The sequence below is a fragment of the Mirounga leonina genome, unplaced genomic scaffold (assembly GCF_011800145.1).
Source record: "Mirounga leonina isolate KUSES-001 unplaced genomic scaffold, KU_Mleo_1.0 Mir_128, whole genome shotgun sequence".
Lineage (NCBI taxonomy): Eukaryota > Metazoa > Chordata > Mammalia > Carnivora > Phocidae > Mirounga > Mirounga leonina.
In genome coordinates, this window is record NW_023270320.1 from 4,902,294 (window position 1) to 4,928,022 (window position 25,729).

Genomic DNA, 25,729 nt, shown 5'->3' on the forward strand with positions numbered 1-25,729 from the left:
AATCTGGCAAGTGACTTAATGATAAGTGTAGAAGTAGATAATATATGACAAAGCAAGTGTGGTATCAGATTACAAGGGACAGTGAGGTAGACATGCAGCATTGGGCATTGTTGGACGCAGCTTATATTTGACCATTAGTAATTATTTTAGCAGCCTAGACTTTTTTAAATTAATTACACCAAACTTATTTTTATATAAACTAGGTATATAAAGCATATAAAAGTAGAGCATCTTACATTGCTTCTGGGTTCATTATGCAGACAGTTCCTGAGCACTGGCATTTGTTAACATCATCATAAGCTACTCCCATACTAAGGCTCAGTAACTGAGCTATAATAACTGCAAGCGATTCCAGACTTATGGTTCTGGGGTGCTGGAAAAAAAGAACACACATGTACACACTCACATTCTAGAAGATGATTCATTTACCTGGAAAATAATGTAATTATTAAAAATAATCACTCAATAAAATTGAATAGAGGCATCTAATATATTAACCACAGGTGTGCCATCCATATTGGTCTAACATGTTACAGGTACCATTAACAATATGAGAAAAGCATAAAAAGTGAGATCTGAAATTTTACCAAAATGTAAATGCATGGTTCACTTGGTGGCATCAGGGCAAGAAAAATATTGCCCCAATAACTTGTTAATTATATATAACAATTGTTATAGTCATATTTGTACTCACAAAGGAAAATCTTTAGACACACATATACACACATACAGTGTCAAATTATTAACAGGTTATGTTCATTTATAATTTAATTACTTTGAGATATTTTATGTAAATCTTCCATACATTTAAAAAAATCATAAATTAACCCATTGAATTAAGCTAAATAATGACTGAAATTAAAAATGCTGACTTACCATGGTTGTTTAAACTTCATTTTCAAAACTAAAGTACCTTTATAATTTTTCTTTTTGTGAATATAGGATACTTATTATAGCACATTTTAACCATACTAAAACATACACAGTTTAAGAAAAATCCAAAAATCACACTATCCCCTCATATAGATCTAATAGCATTTTGTTGAATATACTTCAAGATTGGTTTCTAGGAATATATTTTGGTATCTTCTGTTTGCCTCTCTCAATCAACCCTGCAGCTCTCTAACCCAGAAGGTAACACCAGTAGATTATATTAAAGGGTTCCTTTACCCTCTGCTTTTAACTTGATTTGGTCTAAAGAGAGGAACAGGCTAAGAAAAGAGAAGGGTATTTATTACCATCACTGCCAGGGTACCTATAACTGTCTGAATCCTTGAGTGGAGGCCTCTACCTTCTGTCTGTGACCCTAGTAAAATGACATTGTCCTTTCCTTCAAGTCTGAGTGACAATTGAATTTTTTTTATTACTATCCCTAAAGTATGGCAAAATTCCTATATCTTGCATACATATTAACAAATGGTCCATTTATCAAATTACCACAGTTTAATGTACCACCCATTCTCAGAGAGAGAAAGGGAGAGGGAGGAAGAGTAGGAAAGAAATTGAAGGATTCTGAGGATTCTACTAAATTTCAAGAATTTAAATAACTGGATATTATAAATAATAATATAATAGTGTGTTATATTATTACTGTAGTTATTTATAAATTTTCTTTTTTGCAGGATAATGTAGAAAAGGTCTAGCAGTTATTCAATCAATATATCTCTACAATCACATCTTTTTTTCTTTTCTATTATTATGTTATGTTAATCAACATACATTACATCATTAGTTTTTATTTTTATTTTTTTAATTTTTTATTGTTATGTTAATCATCATACATCGTTAGTTTTAGATGTAGTGTTCCATGATTCATTGTTTGTGTATAACACCCAGTGCTCCATTCATACATACCTTCCTTAATACCCATCACCAGGCTAACACATCCCCCCACACCCCTCCCTCTAGAACCCTCAGTTTGATTCACAGAGCCCATAGTCTCTCATGGTTCCTCTCCCCATACGATTCCCCACCCTTCATTTTTCCCTTCCTGCTATCTTTTTTTTTTTTTTAACATATAATGTATTATTTGTTTCAGAGATACAGATCTGTGATTCAACAGTCTTACACAATTCACAGCGCTCACCATAGCACATACCCTCCCCAATGTCTATCACCCGGCCACCCCATCCCTCCCAACACCCCCCCAATCCAGCAACCCTCAGTTTGTTTCCTGAGATTAAGAATTCCTCATATCAGTGAGGTCATATGATACATGTCTTTCTCTGACTGACTGATTTCGCTCAGCATAATACCCTCCAGTTCCATCCACGTCGTTGTAAATGACAAGATTTCATTCCTTTTGATGGCTGCATAATATTCCATTGTTTATATATATACCACATCTTCTTTATCTATTCATCTGTCAATGGACATCTTGGCTCTTTCCATAGTTTAGCTATTGTGGACATGGCTGCTATAAACATCGGGGTGCACATACCCCTTCAGATCCCTAAATTTGTATCTTGGGGGTATATACCCAGAAGTGAAATTGCTGGGTCATAGGGTAGCTCTATGTTCAACTATTTTTTTAAGGAACCTCCATGCTGTTTTCCAGAGTGGTTGCACCAGCTTGCATTTCCCACCAACAGTGTACGAGAGTTCCCCTTTCTCCGCATCCCCACCAACATCTGTCATTTCCTGACTTGTTATTTTTAGCCATTCTGACTGGTGTGAGGTGATATCTCATTGAGGTTTGATTTGGATTTCCCTGATGCCAAGCGATGTCGAGCACTTTCTCATGTGTCTGTTGGCCATTTGGACGTCTTCTTTGGAAAAATGTCTGTTCATGTCTTCTGCCTATATCTTGATTGGATCATTTGTTCTTTGGGTGTTGAGTTTCATAAGTTCTTTTTTTTTTTTCCTTTTTTTTAAATTTTATTCTTATGTTAATCCCCATACATTACATCATTAGTTTTAGATGAAGTGTTCCATGATTCATTGTTTGTGCACAACACCCAGTGCTCCATGCAGAATGTGCCCTCCTCAATACCCACCACCAGGCTAACCCATCCTCCCACCCCCCTCCCCTCTAGAACCCTCAGTTTGTTTTTCAGAGTCTATCGTCTCTCATGGTTCGTCTACCCCTCCGATTTCCCCCGCTTCATTCTTCCCCTCCTGCTACCTTCTTCTTCTTCTTTTTTTTTTCTTAACATATATTGCATTATTTGTTTCAGAGGTACAGATCTGAGATTCAACAGCCTTGCACAATTCACAGCGCTTACCAGAGCACACACCCTCCCCAGTGTCCATCACCCAGTCACCCCATCCCTCCCACCCCACCCCCCACTCCAACAACACTCAGTTTGTTTCCTGCGATTAAGAATTCCTCATATCAGTGAGATCATATGATACATGTCTTTCTCTGTTTGACTTATTTCACTCAACAGAATACCCTCCAGTTCCATCCACATGGTTGCAAATGGCAAGATCTCATTCCTTTTGATGGCTGCATAATATTCCATTGTATATATATACCACATCTTCTTTATCCATTCCTCTGTCGATGGACATCTTGGCTCTTTCCACAGTTTGGCTATTGTGGACATTGCTGCTATAAACATCGGGGTGCACGTAGCCCTTCGGATCCCTACTTTTGTATCGTTGGGGTAAATACCCAGTAGTGCAATTGCTGGATCATATGGTAGCTCTATTTTCAACTTTTTGAGGAACCTCCATACAGTTTTCCAGAGTGGCTGCACCAGCTTGCATTCCCACCAACAGTGTAGGAGGGTTCCCCTTTCTCCGCATCCCCGCCAACATCTGTCGTTTCCTGACTTGTTAATTTTAGCCATTCTGACTGGTCTGAGGTGGTATCTCAATGAGGTTAAGATTTGGATTTCCCTGATGCCAAGCGATATTGACCACTTTTTCATGTGTCTGTTGGCCATTTGGATGTCTTCTTTGGAGAAATGTCTGTTCATGTCTTCTGCCCATTTCTTGATTGGATTCTTTGTTCTTTGGGTGTTGAGTTTGATAAGTTCTTTATAGATTTTGGATACTAGCCCTTTATCTGAGATGTCATTTGCAAATATCTTCTCCCATTCTGTCGGTTGTCTTTTGGTTTTGTTGACTGTTTTCTTTGCTTTGCAAAAGCTTTTTATCTTGATGAAGTCCCAATAGTTCATTTTTGCCCTTGCTTCCCTTGCCTTTGACAATGTTTCTAGGAAGAAGTTGCTTCGGCTGAGGTCAAAGAGGTTGCTGCCTGTGTTCTCCTTTAGGATTTGGATGGACTCCTGTCTCACATTGAGGTCTTTCAACCATTTGGAGTCTATTTTTGTGTGTGGTGTAAGGAAATGGTCCAGTTTCATTCTTCTGCATGTGGCTATCCAATTTTCCCAACACCATTTGTTGAAGAGACTGTCTTTGTTCCATTGGACATTCTTTCCTGCTTTGTCGAAGATTAGTTGACCATAGAGTTGAGGGTCCATTTCTGGGCTCTCTATTCTGTTCCACTGATCTATGTGTCTGTTTTTGTGCCAGTACCATGCTGTCTTGATGATGACAGCTTTGTAATAGAGCTTGAAGTCCGGAATTGTGATGCCGCCGGCTTTGCTTTTCTTTTCAATATTCCTCTGGCTATGCAGGGTCTTTTCTGGTTCCATACAAATTTTAGGATTATTGGTTCCATTTCTTTGAAAAAAGTGGATGGTATTTTGATGGAGATTGCATTGAATGTGTAGATTGCTCTAGGTAGCATAGACATCTTCACAATATTTGTTCTTTCAATTCATGAGCATGGAACGTTTTTCCATTTCTTTGTGTCTTCCTCAATTTCTTTCATGAGTATTTTATAGTTTTCTGAGTACAGATCCTTTGTCTCTTTGGTTAGATTTATTCTTAGGTATCTTATGGTTTTGGGTGCAATTGTAAATGGGATCGACTCCTTAATTTCTCTTTCTGTTGTCTTGTTGTTGGTGTATAGGAATGCCACTGACTTCTGTGCATTCATTTTATATCCTGCCACTTGACTGAATTCCTGTATGAGTTCTAGCAGTTTTGGGGTGGAGTCTTTTGGGTTTTCCACATAAAGTATCATATCATCTGCAAAGAGTGAGAGTTTGACTTCTTCTTTGCCAATTTGGATGCCTTTGATTTCTTTTTGTTGTCTGATTGCTGTGGCTAGGACTTCCAATACTATGTTGAATAGCAGTGGTGATAGTGGACATCCCTGCTGCGTTCCTGACCTTAGGGGGAAAGCTCTCAGTTTTTCCCCATTGAGAATAATATTTGCTGTAGGTTTTTCATAGATGGCTTTTATGATATTGAGGTATGTACCCTCTATCCCTATACTATGAAGAGTTTTGATCAAGAAAGGATGCTGTACTTTGTCAAAAGCTTTTTCTGCATCTATTGAGAGGATCATATGATTCTTGTTCTTTCTTTTGTTAATGTATTGTATCACATTGATTGATTTGCGGATGTTGAACCAACCTTGCAGCCCAGGGATAAATCCCACTTGGTCATGGTGAATAATCCTTTTAATGTACTGTTGGATCCTATTGGCTAGTATTTTGGTGAGAATTTTTGCATCCATGTTCATCAGGGATATTGGTCTGTAATTCTCCTTTTTGATGGGGTCTTTGTCTGGTTTTGGGATCAAGGTAATGCTGGCCTCATAAAATGAGTTTGGAAGTTTTCCTTCCGTTTCTATTTTTTGGAACAGTTTCAGAAGAATAGGTATTAATTCTTCTTGAAATGTTTGGTAGAATTCCCCTGGGAAGCCATCTGGCCCTGGGCTTTTGTTTTTTGGAAGATTTTTGATTACTGCTTCAATTGCCTTAGTGGTTATAGGTCTGTTCAGGTTTTCTATTTCTTCCTGGTTCAGTTTTGGTAGTTGATACATCTCTAGGAAAGCATCTATTTCTTCCAGGTTATCTAATTTGCTGGCATACAGTTGCTCATAATATGTTCTTATAATTGTGTGTATTCCTTTGGTGTTGGTTGTGATCTCTCCTCTTTCATTCATGATTTTGTTGATTTGGGTTATTTCTCTTCTCTTTTTGATAAGTCTGGCCAGGGGTTTATCAATCTTGTTAATTCTTTCAAAGAACCAGCTTCTAGTTTCTTTAGTCAGTTCTACTGTTCTTTTGGTTTCTATTTCATTGATTTGTGCTCTGATCTTTATTATTTCTGTTCTCCTGCTGGGTTTAGGCTTTATTTGCTGCTCTTTTTCCAGCTCCTTTAGGTGGAGGGTTAGGTTGTGTACTTGAGACCTTTCTTGTTTCTTGAGAAAGGCTTGTATTGCTATATACTTTCCTCTTAGGAATGCCTTTGCTGCATCCCAAAGATTTTGAATAGTTGTGTTTTCATTTTCATTGGTTTCCATGATTTTTTTAAATTCTTCTTTAATTTCCTGGTTGACCCATTCATTCTTTAGTAGGATGCTCTTTAGCCTCCATGTATTTGAGTTCTTTCCAACTTTCCTCTTGAGACTGAGTTCTAGTTTCAAAGCACTGTGGTCTGAAAATAGGCAGGGAATGATCCCAATCTTTTGATACTAGTTGAGACCTGATTTGTGACCTGGGATATTATCGATCCTGGAGAATGTTCCATGAGCACTGGAGAAGAATGTGTAGTCTATTGCTTTGGGATGGAATGTTCTGAATGTATCTGTGAAATCCATTGGTCCAGTGTGGCTCTTGTTGATCTTTTGATTAGATGATTTGTCCATTTCAGTGAGGCGGGTGTTAAAGTCCCCCACTATTATTGTATTGTTGTCGATGTGTTTCTTTGCTTTTGTTATTAACTGGTTATATAATTGGCTGCTCCCACATTAGGGGCATAGATATTTACAATTGTTAGATCTTCTTGTTGAATAGACCCTTTAGTATGATATAGTGTCCTTCCTCATCTCTTATTACAGTCTTTGGTTTAGAATCTAATTTGTCTGATATAAGGATTGCCACCCCAGCTTTCATTTCGTGTCTATTAGCATGGTAAATGGTTTTCTACCCCCTCATTTTCAATCTGGGGGTCTTTGGGTCTAAAATGAGTCTCTTGCAGACAGCATATTATGGGTCTTGTTTTTTATCCAATCTGATAGCCTCTGTCTTTTTTGGGGGGCATTTAGCCCATTTACATTCAGGGTAACTATTGAAAGATTTGAATTTAGTGCCACTGTATTGCCTGTAAGGTGACTGTTATTGTATTTTGCCTGTGTTCCTTTCTGGTCTATGTTACTTTTAGGTTCTCTCTTTGCTTAGAGGACCCCTTTCAAGATTTCTTGTAGGGTTGGTTTTGTGTTTGCAAATTCTTTTAGTTTTTGTTTGTCCTGGAAGCTTTTTATCTCTCCTTCAATTTTCAAGGACAGCCTAGCTGGATATAGTATTCTTGGCTCCATATTTTTCTCATTTAGTGCTCTGAATATATCCTGCCAGTCCTTTCTGGCCTGCCAGGTCTCTGTGGATAGGTCTGTTGCCAATCTAATGTCTCTACCATTGTAGGTTACATATCTCTTCTCCCGAGCTGCTTTCAGGATTTTCTCTTTGCCTATGAGACTTGTAAGGTTTACTATTAGATGTCAGGGTGTTGTCCTATTTTTATTGATTTTGAGAGGGGTTCTTTTTGCCTCCTGGATTTTGATGTCTGTTTCCTTCCCCAATTTAGGGAAGTTCTCTGCTATAATTTGCTCCAATATACTTTCTGCTTATGGTATCACTTATCTCTCGAATTCTGCCCTCATGATCCAGTAGTTGTTTATCTCTCTTTTTCTCAGCTTCTTTATTTTCCATCATTTGGTCTTCTATATCACTAATTCTCTCCTCTGCCTCATTTATCCTAGCAGTTAGAGCCTCCATTTTTTATTGCACCTCATTCATAGCCTTTTGATTTTGACTTGGTTAGATATTAGTTCTTTTATTTCTCCAGAAAGCATTTCTCTAATATCTTCCATGCTTTTTTCAAGCCCAGCTAGTATCTTTAAAATCATCATTCTGAACTGTAGTCCAAAAATCTACTAATGTCCATATTGATTAGGTCCCTGGCAGTCGGTACTGCCTCTTGTTCTTTTTTTGGAGGTGAATTTTTTTGTCTTGTCAATTTGTCCAGAGGAGAATAGATGAATGAGAGAATAAAATGCTAACATGGTAACAATGACCCCAGAAAAATATACACTAAGCAAATCAGAAGAGACCTTGAAACCGGAAGAAAAGAAAGGGAAAGAAAAAAAAAGGAAAAAGAAAAAAATAAAAACAATCAAACAAACCAAAAAAAACCAGAATATGATCAAATATGATCAGCCTGGTGCATATATCAGTGGCACACACTAGATATCGGTCATATTTTGGTCTGTTAGAAATGCCTCCCAAAATTTTAAAGAAAGAAAAGCTTATATATATACAAAAATAAGGGTTAATACAATGAATGGATGGAATATGACTGTAAAGATGAAAATTGACTCTAAATGAAAAATTAAAAAGATTTTTAAAAAAAGGGATTGATAAGATGTTGGTTGAAAAAGGGAAAAAGAAAAATTCAAAAAGAAAGAAAAAGAAAGTTAAAAAAAAATTAACTTTGAAAGACTAAAGAATCCTGGGGAAAAAGCCATGAATTCTATGTACAGTATTCCCCTAGGGCTGGAGTTCTGCCATTCTCATTGATCAGTAAACTTGGCCTTGGCTGGCTGTTTTTGCTGATCTTCTGGGGAGAGGCCTGTTGCCATGCTTCTCAGATGTCTTTGCTGGAGGCGGAATTGCCCGCCCTTGCCGTCTGGGCTAAGTAATCTGCTCGGGTTTGCTCTTGGGAGCTTTTGTTCCCTGAAAGCTTTCCGTCCAGCTTTGGAGGATGAGAGTGAAAATGGCAGCCTCCCAATCTCCGCCCCAGAGGAGCCAAGAACTCGGGGACCCACTCCTCAGTGAGTCCCCAGAGAAAAGCAGTCAATCACTCCCATCTCCCCGGTCTCCAGCTGCACTCCATGCTCACCCAGCCCGCAACTGAGTGCCTCTATCTCTGGCACACGACCCCGTGTGGAGTCTTCAAACCCAGCAGAGTCCTGTGGTGTGCTCCCACACTGCTCCTCCTGGGAGAGGAAGCAGAGTCTCCCCGGATCTCCCACTTGTGTCCCTGCTGGAGGAGCAGTGGCCCCCTTGTGCTGCAGATCACCGTTTATGGCAACCCTGAGCTGAGAGCCTGTGCCCCGGCTCCGTCTCTGCAGCCGGCTTCCCCACTTGAATACCTGCAAGCTCTGCTGCACTCAGGCACCCCGGTCTTTCTGTGACCCCGAGGGTCCTGAGACCGCACTGTCCCAGCAAGGGTTTCACCCCCCGCTTAGCCACTGGAGTGACATCCCACACCGGAGCCAACTTCTAAAAGTTCCAATTTTGTGCTCTGCTGCTCTATCACTTGCTGGTAGCAGCTGATGGAGGCCCCCTCGCCCGCCGTCTATCTTCCCAAATATCACCTCAGATTCACTTCTCTGCACGTCCTACCTTCCAGAAAGTGGTTGCTTTTCTGTTCAGAGAATCTTTGTTATTCTTTTCTTCAATTTCCTGTTGAGTTCCTGGGTGTTCAGAATGGTTTGATCCCTATCTAGCTGAATTCCTGGTACCAGATGAAATTTAGGTCTCCTACTCCTCTGCCATCTTCCTCCTCCTCTCTATAATCATTTCTTATTCTGTCCCATTCCCTGTTATCTTTTATAGCTCAGTAAGATGAAAAAAATGATATTCAAAAATTCTACTTTAGTTATTTGTGTAAAAGTAATCTCCTCCCCCACCCCATGCAACTGCTTCTTTATTTTCGATCTTCTTACTACTGCATGTATTTTGACCTTTCTTTTCATTGTATATAGGATCAAAAACATGGCTTAGTTTTCGAGATGACCTTTCTTTATACTCTCTTTATGACAATCTCACATTGGACTTCTACTTATCAGCTCAGGGTGCCATTACAAAATAATACAGATTGGATTGGTTTAAATAACAAATTTATTTTTTCATAGTTCTGAAGATCAGAAGTCCAAGATGAAAGTACCAGCATTGTTAGTTTTTGGGGGGATCCTTCTTTCATGGCTGCCTTTTTGCTGTGTTCTCACATGGTTTTTCCTCTGTGTGTGTACAGACAGGTATCTCTGCTGTCTGTCCCTCTTTTTATATGAACACCAGTTCTATCGAATTGGGGATCCACTCTTATAATCTCCTTTAATCTTAATTATCTCCATAAAGGTTTAATCTCCAAATATAGTCACATGGGTCTTTGGGCTTCAATATATGGATTTTTTTTAATTTTTTTTTTAAGATTTTTTAAATTTATTTATTAGACAGAGAGAGAGAGAGAGCACAAGCTGGGGAGTGGCAGGCAGAGGGAGAGGGAGAAGTAGGCTCCCCTCAGAGCAGGGGGAGCCCGATGTGGGACTCGATCCCAGTACCCCAGGATCATGACCTGAGCCAAGGCACTCACTAAATCAACTGAGCCACATAGGTGCCCAATATATGGATTTTAGGAGGACATGATTTAGTCCATAACAGACCAGTATGAAAAAATTGAAAAAGGTATGGACTGGAGTATGAGAATTTCCTACAGAATACTGTTATGATTACTTCTGTTTTGAAAATAAAATAATGGAAAAAGTAAAGTTATATTTAACATTGGATTTTTAAAAAATGCAACCCACAGAATGGGAGAAGGTATTTGCAAATGACACTACAAACAAAGGGCTGATTTCCAAGATCTATAAAGAACTTCTCAAACTCAACACCCAAAAAAAAATTATCAAGTCAAAAAATGGGCAGAAGATATAAGCAGACACTTCTTCAAAGAAGACATACAAATGGCTAACAGACACATGAAAAAATATTCATCATCATTAGCCATCAGGGAAATTCAAATCAAAACCACATTGAGATATCACCTTACACCAGTTAGAATGGCAAAAATTGACAAGGCAAGAAACAACAAATGTTGGAGAGGTTGTGGAGAAAGGGGAAGCCTCTTGCACTGTTGGTGGGAATGCAAGTTGGTATAGCCACCTTGGAAAACAGTGGGGAGGTGCCTCAAAAAATTAAAAATAGAGCTACCGTATGACCCAGCAATTGCACTCCTGGGTATTTACCCCAAAGACACAGATGCAGTGAAAAGAAGGGCCACATGCACTCCAATGTTCATAGCAGCAATGTCCACAATAGCCAAACTGTGGAAAGAGGCGAGATGCCTTTCAACAGATGAGTGGATAAAGACGATGTGGTCCATATATATGATGGAATATTACTCAGCCATCAGAAAGGATGAATACCCAACTTTTACATCAACATGGATGGGACTGGAGGAGATTATGCTAAGTGAAAGAAGTCAAGCAGAGAAAATCAATTAGCATATGGTTTCACTTATCTGTGGAACATAAGGAATAACCTGGAGGACATTAGGAGAAGGAAGGGAAAAATGAAGGGTGGGAAATTGGAGGGAGAGACGAACCATGAGACACTATGGACTCTGAGAAACAAACTGAGGGTTTTAGAGGGGAGGGGGTAGGGGGAATGGGTTAGCCTGGTGATGGGTATTAAGGAGGGCACATACTGCATGGAGCACTAGGTGTTATATGAAAACAATGAATCGTGGATCACTACATCAAAATCAAATGATGTATTTTATGTTGTCTAACATAACAATAAAGTAAAATAAAATTTTTAAAAAACTAAAAATTAAAAATTAAAAAAATTAAAAAATATTTTAGGAAAAATATTACAACTAAGTAGACAAGTTGCTTTTTGCAAATAATACCTGCTTAGGACAATAGTTGTAAAATAATAACAGTAATTGACATTTATTAAGGCTTCTTATGCACCAATCACGAGACTAAAAAAATTGGCAGACAAGGAAGTATTGATTGAGACTTCCTTTATTGTGCAATATGTGATTATTCTACAAATGTGCCTGACATGCTAGTAAAAACTTCTAATCTCTAATCAAGCTTCTATATATGTCTTTCAGATAAAGCTTGCTAATATTGTCCAAATCTTCTAAATTTTGGTATGAAAAATTAACTATCCAAATATGATTTATTTGGGCTAGTAATTTTTTCAGTGTTTGCTTTGTGTATTTTGTAGGTATTTAGTTAGGTACATATGATTTCAGGTTTAATTATATAAGGCAATTAAAATTTTGTTTAATCCTAAGTAATGAATCATTTAAAATTCATATCTATTTTACTTGAAGAACATTTTGCTGCTTTTTACTAATACTGATACATTAATTTTCCTTTGGCACCCCATATTCTGTATTTTTGTACTCTTCAGGTTTAAAATTTCTGGCATTATATATATGGATTTGAAACATAAAAGAGAAAACAGTTAATAGTTGAAATTAAAATATTTTTGACCTCTATTGGGTATTTTCAAAATTATTCATAACATTTTATTTTGTGTGATGGTTTCATGCTGAGTGTACAAATCTTTAGTGTCTTGTTGCAGTTTTATGTAAATATACACATATGTATATACAGAATATTTATTTACACATATATACACATTCATCTGCAATTTATACATATTATATGTGCATACACATATACCTACATATTTATGAAGTGTGTGTATGTGTCACAAACCTGCATAAGTACTACACTGTAGAAGATACAGAATGTTTTTATCACTCAGGAAGCTTTCTCCAGCAAGTTTCCAAGGATTACCTCTCCACCAAATGTAACTTCTATTCTGACTTTTAACAATATGGCTTATCTTTAGCTACACTTTAGCTTTATAAAATGGCATCATGCCTTCTTTTGCTCAACCTACAGTTTTTGAGATCCATCAGTTATTGAGTGTACCAATAGTTCTTTTTATTGCTTACATCATATGAATAAACCACACATGTTTATCCATTTCATGGATAAGAGGACTCAGTATTGTTAAAATGTCACTCTCCCTCAAATTGACCTAAGGATTCAGTTTTAAAAACCAATCAAAATCCAAACTTTTTTGTTGAAATTGACAGGCTGATTTTAAAACAGAAATGCAAAGAACTTAAGATACCTAAATTAGTCTAAAGAAGTAGTAGTAGGATTTATAGTACCATTGTTGATGATATACTATAAAACTATAGTTACTAAGACAATGTGGTGTTGGTGGAAAGACAAAAAGACCAATGATCATAAAAGATTCCAGAAAGAGACTAGGAATATTATGATCTGATTTAATTTAACAAAGGCACCACTCTAATTCTGTGAAAGAAAAATAACCTCTTTACTAAGTGCCATGAAGTGACTGCTTACCTAATGTGAATAAATAATCCTTGACTCCTAACTCACACCAAATGAGTTATTTTAATGTGGTTTATATAGATCTATAATTGAAAGGTAAAAACAAGTTCATATTAGAAAATATAAGTGATTAGCTTCAAGACATTAGAGTGGACAAAAATTTCTTGAAGGTGTTCCTTTTTGTATCTAGTTTGTTGACAGTTTTATCTCTTTTTTTTTTGTCATAAATGGGTTCTAATTTTACCAAATGTTTTTCTGCACCTATTATTTCTTTTGGTATGGTAAATCATGATTGATTTTCGAATATAAAATTAACCTTGCATTCCTGGAATAATTCCTACTTGGGTCATGTTGTGTTACTCTTCTGATAGATTGCAGAATTCTCTTTGCTAAAATATAATTGTCATAAATCTCAATTCATAACACAAGCGAAGAAACAGCCCCTCCTTTTATCTTCTCTAGAAGAATTTGTTTTACACTGATACTAAAACTTTTGGGGACTTCCTCAAGGAGGTCCTCTGAACCTAGTGTTTTTGTGTGTTTGTTCATTTTCAAGTCTTATTTAAGATTCAATTACTCAATAGGTCAATGTTTATTCAGATTTTCTTTCCTATTCATTCAATAGAGTTTATTATTCATGAAATTTGTTAACTTTATCCAAATTTATTGCCATACATTAGTTGAGAATATGCTTTGTTTTGTTTTTAATATATGTAGGATCCATGGTGATCGTGTACCTTTTTTCTCAATGAGGTTTTGATAATTTATTTGCTTTTTTTGATGTAGGATAATAGTTTTGCTTGGGATTTATCAATTTTATTTATCTTTTTAAACTAATTACTTTTGGATTTGATGATTTTCTCCATAATACACATGTTTTGTATTTTTCACTGGTAGTCAATATTATTTTTTTATTACTTTCTCCTTTCTAGGGTCTTTCAGTTTAACTTGTAACTATATGTTTTTTGAAATTGGATTTAGATCATCTACATTTAATCTATCTTTAATTTGTATAATTAGAGCTACGATGTTCTCAGTTCTGTTTTTTTCTGGCATCCCAGGAGTTTAGATATTCTGTGTCATTTTTAGTGTCATTTAGTTCAAAATGAGTTCTAATTTCTCATGTTTTATTTGCAAACCTCTAGAGGTTTTAAGTGATCTTTCTATTATTTAGTTCTAATTTTAATCCACAGTGGTCAGAAAATATTCTCTGTATGATTTCTATCATTTTATATTGATACTGCTTTATTTATGACTATTTTATTTATTTCAGTAAATTAAAAAAAAGCAAGGGAAGAGGAGAAATCTTTTGTAGATGATGCATATGTTTATTCCTTTGTTTGAAGTGAAGGTGGTGATGGATATGTTTATTCCTTTTTTTAAGTGAAGGTATTATGGATTTATGCATATGATAAACCTATCAAAGTACGTATATTAAATATGCATAAATTTTTATATTAAATATACTTTAATGGAGTTAAAAATAAAATTCTGCTGCTCTTTGGTATAAGGTCTTTAAATATGTTTCAACAAAATGGAAAATAGAGCATTGCTGAATTAGATTTCTCTTCATTCTCAAATATTATTATGGATATCTTTTTTCTTTATTCTTTCACATTTGCTTTATACATTTTAAAGCAATGTAACTAGGTGCATACAACATTATGATTGCTATGTCTTTCTTTTCAATTCCTTTGATTATCATTTAATATTCCTCTTTATTTCTCATAACACATCTTTCCTTAGGGTCTACTGCTATGGATTGAATTGTGTCCCCTGCAAAATCCTATGCTGAAACCCTCCCCCAGTGTGACCAATGTGACTGTATTTGGAGATAAGGTATTTAGGAAGTAATTAAGATTAAATATGGGCATCTGATAAAAGTGTGGCCTTAAAAAAAGCTCTCTCTCTCTTTCCCCACTTCTCCCCACTATGTGAGGACACAAGAGAAAGCGGATGCCTGCAAGCAAGCAAGAGAGAGCTCTCACCAGAATCTGACCATGCTGGCACCCTCATCTCAGACTTCCAGCCTCTAGAATTGTAAGAAAATAAATTTGTGTTTTTTAATCTACCCATTCTATGCTATTTGGTTATGGCAGCACAACCTAATTAAAACATCTATTTTATTTGTTATTATATACCCAAGACAAATTGTTTTTGTTTAGTATTTACACTGTATAAATTTTCATTGCTTAAATTTCAATGTATAGATTCCATTTCCAGAAAGATGGAGCAAACAAATGCCAGTCTATCTCTCCCACTGAACTCAACTATAATACCTGGACAGAATAGACAGACAACTATTTGATTTGACAAGGCTGAAAGTATCAGCATTCAAAAGGGGAAGAACACCCAAATTCAAAGTACCAGTGAATTGGTCTCTCCTGGCCTAAAAGCCCTGCAGTCTGAATTTGGAAGTGAGCACTGTAGTACACACAGAGAACTAGAAGTTCTGTAGTTCTTAACTGAAGAGTGTAAAAGTAAGCTCTTAAATCTCAGGGAAAGTGGGTATGTCTTGTTTATTTCTTTTTTCCTTTTCCTTCTGTTCTTATAAGCCCCATCCATCAGATGATTCTTCAGGGACTGTAGCAGCACCAAAGCGGCCAAAAGGGGGAAATTACAGAACCAAAATTCTGAAGGAGGAGCACTTTTCCTTTCCTTTGGAGCTTTGGGTTCATGAGTTTGGGACCAAATAAAGTAGTCTGTTTTGTCGTATTCTGTTCTCCACTGCTTGGCCTCCTGAGGTGATACAGTCACAGAAATGGGAAGATTCTGGACAAAAGACTAAAAAAGGCAGCCACAAATAAGTGAAATGTACCAGGGAGATAAGAGAGCTGTGAATTCAGGAAATCAGTCCACAAAGCTATATTTATCTATCATCTATCTACATCTATCTACATCTATCTATATCTATCTATCTATCAATCATCTATATCTACCTATCATCATCTCTATCATGATCTATCTTTCAATATTTAAGTATATATTTTTTATATTTAAGTATTAGCCATTGTATTAATCAGGGCTCTCCAGAGAAATAGAACCAATGGCATATAGAGAGAGAGGCAGAGAGAAAGAGATGTATTATAAGGAATTGGCTCACATGATTATGGAGGCTGGCAAGTACAAAACCTGCTGAGTGGGCCAGCAGCCTGGAGACCCAGCAGAACCAATGATATCATTCCAGTTTGAAGGCCAGCAGGCTGAACACCCAAGGAAGATGATGGTACAGATGAAATCTGAAGGCAGTCTGCTGAAGAATTCTCTCCTGCTTGGGTAGGATGATCCTTTTTGTTCTATTCAAGCCTTCAACTTATTTGATGAGGCCCATCCACATTATGGAGGGCAATGTGTTTTACTCAAATTTCACCAATTTAAATATTAATCTCAACAAAAACTCTCCAAGTCAGCATACAAATTAATCATCACAAGCATCACTCTAACCTTTCAAGTTCAGTTTCGAAATTAAACTCCTTCTACCCTTCTACTTCCCTTATGCCTCTTGGCCCCTGTCTCTCTGCCTAGTTTTTCAAGACAAATCTGAGGCATAATCCTTTATTTTTCCATCCTACAGGCTATGTATTCAATAAATTGGTAAGCCCTTTATGTTCTGTTTTCATAATATATACTGAACAAAATCTACTCACACATCCAAGAATAAAACACCAGTTTATACCATTATCTGCCATTGTCTCCTATCTGGTCTCCTTGTTTTGGATCCTTACCACTGAACAATTACTTTTCCATAAGGCTACTAGAAAAACATTTTGCACTGTCTTAAAAATTTCCAGTGCCTTTTCATTCCAAAGAGAATAAAATTCAAAACTGTTTACCAGAACTATAAGGCTCTATTTTAATTAGACTCCTCTGACTTAATATTTTTTCAGCCATCTTCTTCATGACATTCATTTGATCTTTCTTGTGGGCTCTGACTTGTTAGACCTTCCCATAACTGTCTTTGTCTCATTCCTTCATGCTTCCTCTTAAGTATTTTCTCCTTAAGGTTTTTCTTTGATCACCCTAGCTAAAATAGTCTTCTCCTCATCCCATCAATTTTAACCATATCATCCTAATGTCTGTTCTTATTAGCAAATGCCATTAATTGAAATATTACAATATTACTTTCAGTCAAAAGATGTCAATAGATTTTCTAAAGTTAAATGATCCTACATTCTTTGGATAAAATCACCTTGGTCATGGTCTTTTATCTTATAAACTGCTAGGTACAGTTGGTTAGTATTTTTAATTTATGTTTCTAACTCTCCTCTATGTTTGTGATAAATTAGTCTCTAATTTTATTTTGTGTAACATCCTCTTTTGTTATTAATATTATTTTGGTAATTTTGGCTTCCAAATTTGTATTTTCTCTTTTCTATTCTCTATAGATGTATGAGATTGAAATAATCAGTTCTCTCAAAATTGTGGAGAGTGCCTAAAAGCATTGTTTTATTTTCCTTATGAGATTTTTAAAATAATTAATTCCTTTAATAATTTGGTGATTCTGAATTTCTAGTTTAGCTTGTGTAAGTTTTAGTAAATGATGGATTCCTACTAATAATGTACTATTTGTCTACATTTGCAAATTTGTTATAACTTGCCTATTATCTTAATGTTATCTACATCTGTAGTATTTCCTCCTTATTTTTATAACTTTATTAATGTATTCTACCCTATTTTATAAAAATTAGTTTTGTGAGAGATATGCTTGTTTTCAGTTTTTTTGAGACCTAATATTCTTTTTGAATATTTCTAATCTACCTAGACTCTCTTGCATTGATTTCTGCTTTTATCTTCATTATTTCCTGCCTTCAATATGTCTTTTTTTTTTAAAGATTTTATTTATTTTTATTTGAGAGAGAGAGAATGAGAGACGGAGAGCACGAGAGGGAAGAGGGCAGAGGGAGAAGCAGACCCCCTGCTGAGCAGGGAGCCCGATGTGGGACTCAATCCCGGGACTCCAGGATCATGACCTGAGCCGAAGGCAGTTGCTTAACCAACTGAGCCACCCAGGCGCCCCCTGCCTTCAATATGTCTTAAATGTTATATTTCTCCATCTTTTCACATAATTTAGATTGGATAATTAGCTCACTGTTTTTTAGCTTTATTTTCTGCAAAGTTCATTAGATACTAATTTCCTTAACTGTTCTTCCTTTACTCCTTCACTCCTAAAGTTTTAGCATCAATTATTTTAGCATCAACAATACTTTTGATTTAAAGTTTCCTATGAATATGTGATTCCAATTTTATTATTCATTTTTGTTTATTGTATAAATGGAATTGCCTTGACAACTTGTCAAAATCATTTGATTATATATGTCTGGGTCTATTTTTAGATTTTCTATATTGTTACATTGATCAGTTTATTTACACTGCAATATCTTAATTACTGTAGTTTTTCAGAAGTTTTTATCTTCCACTTTTCCTCAATTTCCAAACTTGCTTTATTTATTTTCTTTTTAATATTTGTATATAAAATTTTTGTATCACCTTGTCAGTATTTACCAAAAAAAGAAAAAAGCCTGTTGAGATTCTGGTTAGGACTGCATTATTATATCTCTATAATATAGCAAAGGACAGTTTTCATAAGAAACAAAGATGGATTAAAAAATAAAACATGTTTTAAAAAGCTTAGAAAATTAGAAATAAAACTGAGCCTCTTTATTATGTTACAAAGTGTCTGTAATAATCTAGAGCAAACATAATACCTAATAGTGAAATATTGAGAGATTTTTTCCTTAAAATCAAGAATGATACAAGAATGTCTACTATTGATTCAATTAAACATTGTTCAATTCAACTATTTCAATTGAATATTATTCTTGAGATACTAGCCAATTCGAAAGGAGAAAAAAACTTAAAATATATATGTATTAGAAAAGATAAAAGAATGAAATTGTTCTTATTCACATGACAAAATTGGACACAGAAAAATCTAAATCTAAAACTACTACAAGTAAACATAGAAATATACAATCAGTGTATAATATTTAATGTTTAAGAAACACATATTATGTTTAAAATATAATATTCACCAATATTGCCAACAAGGTTAAATACCTAGGAATAAATCAAACCAAATATATGCAAAATATCTACATGGAAACCTACCATGAAATTTATGCCTATTTGTTACCTATATTTTACTATAAATCCTATTTTCTCATATTTACTTGCTTCTTATTTAACTTGAATATATTTTTATCTTTTTATATTCACCTTCACTTAGTCCTGGTAGTATATCTCTTGTAAAGAACTAAACATTTGAACTTTAAATAATTTTTAAACCCATCATAGATTTTATCACTTACTTGGTAAGTTTAACCCATTTACATTCACATAATTGCTGTTATATTAAGATATATTAAAACATCTTATTTGATATTTCTATTCATTTTATTTTGCATTATTGTTCTTATGTTTCTTCTCCCTTAGCTATATTTTCTATTCTCTCATTAGATTATTACATGGTACAGTTTTGTTCTTACTATCTGTTCTTAAGACCAACATTCATCTCATATGCCCTTACTTCTTTCTAATACTTACCATTATCTATACCTTTCCCTTAAGAAGACCAGTCCTATAGCATGCTTTCATGTAAATTCTATTACTCCCTTAACCACACCATAATAGAATGTGCTCTGGTTTAATATTGATATAATACCTGTCATTCCCCACTGCAGCCCAGTTCCAGCTATTCTCATTTTAAGACAATAATAAAATTTAGCAATATTTATTCACTTTTACTTTCATAATTCTTGTAGCTTTTCCTGTATTAAGTAATTTCTAAAAATATATTCTGAATGTTAGTCATTTATGTGGCAAATCTTTTGAGAACTTATATAACATAACTGAGACTACTTTTATTGTGTCTTATATTTGAATGATTTTTTTTTAGATATTACTTGTGCTTTTAAAGTACTTTTATGTTACCATTTTAAGAATAAAATCTTTTTGTATTCAATGCAATTTTTCCCACTATAGGACTTCTTTTTTATTATGATTTTCTTTTTTCTGGAAATAAAGCAATTTTTCTTTGTATTTGATATTTTCTCTTTTTTTATTATTTTATTTTATTACGTTGTGTTAGTCACCATACAATACATCATTTGATTTTGATGTAGTGATCCACGATTATTGTTTTCGTATAACACCCAGTGCTCCATGCAGTACATGCACTCCCTAATACCCATCACCAGGCTAGCCCATCCCCCTACTGCCCTTCCCTCTAAAAGCCTCAGTTTTCTCAGAGTCCATAGTCTCTCATGGTTCATCTCCCCCTCTGATTTCCCCTCCCTTCATTTTTCCCTTCCTTCTCCTAATATCCTCCATGCTATTCCTTATGTTCCACAGATAAGTGAAACCATATGCTAATTGACTTCCTTTGCTTGACTTCTTTCACTTAGCATAATCTCCTCCAGTCCCATCCATGTTGATGTAAAAGTTGGGTATTCATCCTTTCTGATGGCTGAGTAATATTCCATCATATATATGGACCACATCTTCTTTATCCACTCGTCTGTTGAAGGGCATCTCAACTCTTTCTACAGTTTGGTTATTGAGGACACTGCTGCTATGAACATTGGGGTGCATACGGCCCTTCTTTTCATTGCATCTGTGTCTTTGGGGTAAATACCCAGGAGTGCAATTGCTGGGTCATAGGGTACCTCTATTTTTAATCTTTTGAAGCACCTCAACACTGTTTTCCAAAGTAGCTGTACCAACTTGCATTCCCACCAACAATGCAAGAGGGTTCCCCTTTCTCCACAACCTCTCCATTTGTTGTTTCTTGCCTTGTCAATTTTTGCCATTCTAACTGGTGTAAGGTGGTATCTCAATGTGGTTTTGATTTGAATTTCCCTGATGGCTAATGATGATGAACATTTTTTCATGTGTCTGTTAGCCATTTGTATGTCTTCTTTGAAGAAGTGTCTGTTCATGTCTTCTGCCCATTTTTTGACTTTTATTTGTTTTTTGGGTGTTGAGTTTGAGAAGTTCTTTACAGATCTTGGAAATCAGTGCTTTGTCTGTAGTGTCATTTGCAAATATCTTCTCCCATTCTGTGGGTTGCCTCTTTGTTTTGTTGACTGTTTCCTTTGCTGTGCAGAAGATTTTTACCTTGATAAAGTCCCAAAAGTTCAATTTTGCTTTTGTCTCACTTGCCTTTGGAGATGAATCTTGAAAGAAGTTGCTGTGTCCGATGTCAAAGAGGTTACTGCCTATGTTCTTCTCTAAGATTTTGATGGATTTCTGTCTCACATTGAGGTCTTTCATCCATTTTGAGTTTATCTTTGTGTATGGTGTTAGAGAATGGTTGAGTTTCATTCTTCTCTATATAGCTGTCCAATTTCCCCAGCACCATTTATTAAAGAGACTGTCTTTTTTCCATTGCATATTTTTCCTGCTTTGTCGAAGATTATTTGACCACAGAGTTGAGGGCCCATATCTGGGCTTTCTATTCTGTTCCATTGGTTTATATGTCTGTTTTTGTGCCAGTACCATGCTGTCTTGGTGATCACTGCCTTGTAATATAGCTTGAAATCCAACAACGTGATGCCCCCAGCTTTGTTTTTCATTTTCAACATTTCCTTCAACAATTCCTCCTTTTTCAACAATTGCTTGGTGATTCAGGGTCTTTTCTGATTCCATACAAATTTTAGGATTGTTTGTTCCAGCACTTTGAAAAATGTCATTGGAATTTTGATTGGGATGGCTTTGAAGGTATAGATTGCTCTGGATAGCATAGATATTTTAACAATGTTTATTCTTCCAATCCATGGGCCTGGAATGTTTTTCCATCTTTTTATGTCTTCTTCAATTTCTTTCATGAGTGTTCTGTAGTTCCGAGAGTATAGATCCTTTACCTCTTTAGTTAGGTTTATTCCAAGGTATCTTATGGTTTTTGGTGCTAGTGTAAATGGAATCATTTCTCCAATTTCTCTTCCTACAGTTGCATTGTTAGTGTATAAGAAAGCAACTGATTTCTGTGCACTGATTTTGTATCCTGCCACATTACTGAATTGCTGTATGAGTTCTAGTAATTTGGGGGTGGAATCTTTTGGATTTTCCACATAAAGTATCATGTCATCTGCAAAGAGAGAGAGTTTGAATTCTTCTTTGCCAATTTGAATACATTTTATTTCTTTTTGTTGTCTGATTGCTGTTGCTAGGACTTCTTTTCATTTCATTGTCAGTGTGCATTTTTTCTATTCTGTTTTGACGTTTTATGTGCTCTTTTCATCTGACAACCCAGTTTTCTCCCCTTCTACCAGATGATCCAGCATAAGAGATTATGGGGAGACTCCAGAAGGGATTTCCTGGCATAAGGATTTTGTTGATCTGATAGTGGCTATAATTTGGGGAAATTTATTTTCATTTCTCCTTCAAAGGTTTTCTTATGGCTTTTTAATTATTATCTCCATTACTCTTTTTTTTAAAGATTTATATATTTATTTGAGAGAGACAGAGAGAGAGCACACTCTAGTGGGAGGAGAGGCAGAGGAAGGGAATCTCAAGCAAATTCCATGCTGAGAAGAGAACCCCACAGGGGCCCAATCTCATGCCCCTGAGATCATGACATGAGCTGAAATCAAGAGTCAGATCCTTAACCAACCAAGCCACCCAGGAGCCCCAATCTCCTTTACTCTTAATATCTAGATATTGGCACTTCTACTTCAATAATCCATTCTCTTAAGTTTTCTTTTACTATTCCTATAACTTTTCTGATGTCTCCTGGGAGAGGTTCTGATTCTGATTTAATCTAATACTTTGTGCAATTTATTATAATTACATTTTTTGTACCTAATACTCCCAACTAGTCCTTTTCTATAATACCTTACACTTTATTTTGTTTGAAGTTTCTATAACTGCTAATTAGTTCTGCTTCAAGTGGTATGTATTGTGTACTATGTTTTCTTCTGAGGATGTTTAATATTCAGGATCTACATAGTCCATGAACTGAGATAATGTATCCAGTAATATGTAATGGTATAAAAATCCTGAGGCCAAGAACTAGCTTGTGTCAGTCCTCATGAGTGAGTAAATTAGTGACTAACAAGTGAGTGGATAAGTCCCAGGAAAGAAAGTTGCAAGACATCAAATATCATATGCTAATTATTCTTATATTTTTCTACTCATCCAAAAATCACCTGGGTTGTGGTTTCATCTATAAACTTTCAGGAAGAAGCAGCAAAGGAGGGATATAGATCTTAGATATTTTGCCGCAGCTCTGGGAGATTAGGGAGGCAGGGATATACCACCAACATTTTTCACAGAGATAGAATAAACAATCCTAAAATTTGGAACCACAAAAGCCCCAAATAGCCAGAGCAATCTTGAAAAAGAAAAGCAAACCTGGAGCATCACAATTCCAGACTTCAAGCTATATTACAAAGCTGCAGTCATTAAGACAGTATGGTACTGGCACAAAAACAGACACAGAAATCAATGGAACAGTATAAAAAACCCAGAAATGGACCCACAACTACATGGTCAGCTAATCTTTGGCAAAGCAGGAAAGAATATCCAATGGAAAAATGATAGTCTCTTCAACAACTGCTGTTGGGAAAACTGGACAGCAACATGCAAAAGAATGAACCTAGACCACTTTCTTACACCATACACAAAAATAAACTCAAAATGGATGAAAGACCTAAATGTGAGACAGAAAACCACCAAATTCTTGAGGAGAACACAAGCAGCAACCTCTTTGACCTTGGCCATAGTAACTTCTTACTAGACATGTTGCGAGAAGCAAGGGAAACAAAAGCAAAAATGAACTATCAGGACTTCATCAAGATAAAAACTTCTGCTCAGTGAAGAAAACAATCAACAAACTAAAAGGCAACCTTCGGAATGGGAGAATGCCAATGACATATCTGATAAAGGGTTAGTATCCAAAATCTACAAAGAACCTACCAAACTCAACAACCAAAAAACAAATAATCCAGTTAAGAAATCAGCAGAAGACATGAACATTTTTCCAAATAAGACATATAAATGGCCAACAGACACATGAAAAGATGCTCAACATCACTGGTAATCAGGGAAATACAAATCAAAACCATGATGAGATATCACCTCATACCTGTAAGAATGACTAAAGTTAACAACACAGGAAACAATACATGTTGGCAAGGATGTGGAGGAAGGGGAACACTTTTGCACTGTTGGTGAGAGTGAAAAGTGGTGCAGCCACTCCAGAAAACAGTATAGAAGTTCTTCAGAAAGTTAAAAATAGAACTACCCTATGATCCAGCAATTGCACTACTAATTATTTACCCAAAGGATACAAATTTTATATTTATGAAGTTCAATAAGAACTTTTTAAAGTCCCAACAGTTCCAATCTGTAGCAGGGACAAAGATCTTTAGAATCATTTTGCAAATTTTAATATACATAAAAATAATAAAATAAATAAATATTTAACTGTATATTGATCTAAATAGCATTCTATTTATACATCTCAGCCAAACAAATTAAATCATACCATACCAGAGCAACACCTCCTCCATAATGGCTATCACACATCTTCCCTTGAAAGGTTGCACCAACATAATTTGATTTTTCTCTGTAACTTAAGTTTAAAAAAGGATCATAATCATATAATTTTGTAAAATTAAGCACAATTACTATTGAATTTTCCTAATAACATTTTTTGATTTGCATATTTATATAATAAATTGATAAATATTTCCACCTAACATTAGGGTAATGAAGCTTGGAAATGACTAAACATGTCTGCTTGTTTTGAAAACAATGAAATACATTTAAAAAACAAATAATAGAAAGTTATTTTCATATTAAATTTTTAGAAAACAATATTCTTTATTATGTGGTATTTTAAAAAAATAATTCCTAGAATATCAAAATAATAAAAATAAATAAAATTCCTAAAATTAGAAAGCTAAAGCAATACAATTGATAAATAAAATAGACAGAGTCACCTTATGGGCTGAAGTTTCCCATTAACTGGATAGAATTAGATAACCAGGATCATGAAAATATATTGCATATTTGTGGGACAGAAAATAATTTAAAATATTATAATTTTGTAAATATATATTATTTTTATATAATATAACAATATATATAGATACTAAAAATTAATAAGAGAAAAACAAAGAACTTATTAAATAGAAAGGGAGGCTTATATTTTTTTAAATGCAGCACAATGTAAATATGGTATGTTAGAGATATTAAAATATACAGTAGTGTTGCCATATCCTTGGGGGCGTTTTTTGTTATCTTATGAAAATAAAACATAAAAAGGAGCCCTAATTACTACATTCATCATGTGTGTTTCTTCAGATAGATATTGTTATTATTTTAAGTAGAGTTAGGGGCATTTAATGATATGTTACACATTCTAAGGTAAGAAAGCATATGATAACAATATTGAAAGAGTGAGTATTAACTACAAACAAGTAAATAGAATGATTCACATCAATAATTCTGCTATAAAAACTGTGTTTTGAAAAATAATATACACACGATGTTCTATGTAGGAAAAAAATGGCATATTTTCCCTAAAGGCCTGTC

At 35.2% G+C, this 25,729-nt stretch overlaps 1 protein-coding gene across 1 annotated transcript in view; it reads right to left on the reverse strand.

Moving 5' to 3' along the window:
* Positions 1 to 25,729, reverse strand: part of ADAM2 (ADAM metallopeptidase domain 2) — a 166,493-nt gene that overhangs the window by 91,559 nt on the left and 49,205 nt on the right. Inside the window, exons 10-11 of the mRNA XM_035003984.1 lie at positions 24,683 to 24,764; positions 237 to 373 (exon numbers count right to left, since the gene is read on the reverse strand). Coding sequence (XP_034859875.1) covers positions 237 to 373; positions 24,683 to 24,764 — 219 coding nt within the window. The remainder of the gene's footprint in view (positions 1 to 236; positions 374 to 24,682; positions 24,765 to 25,729) is intronic.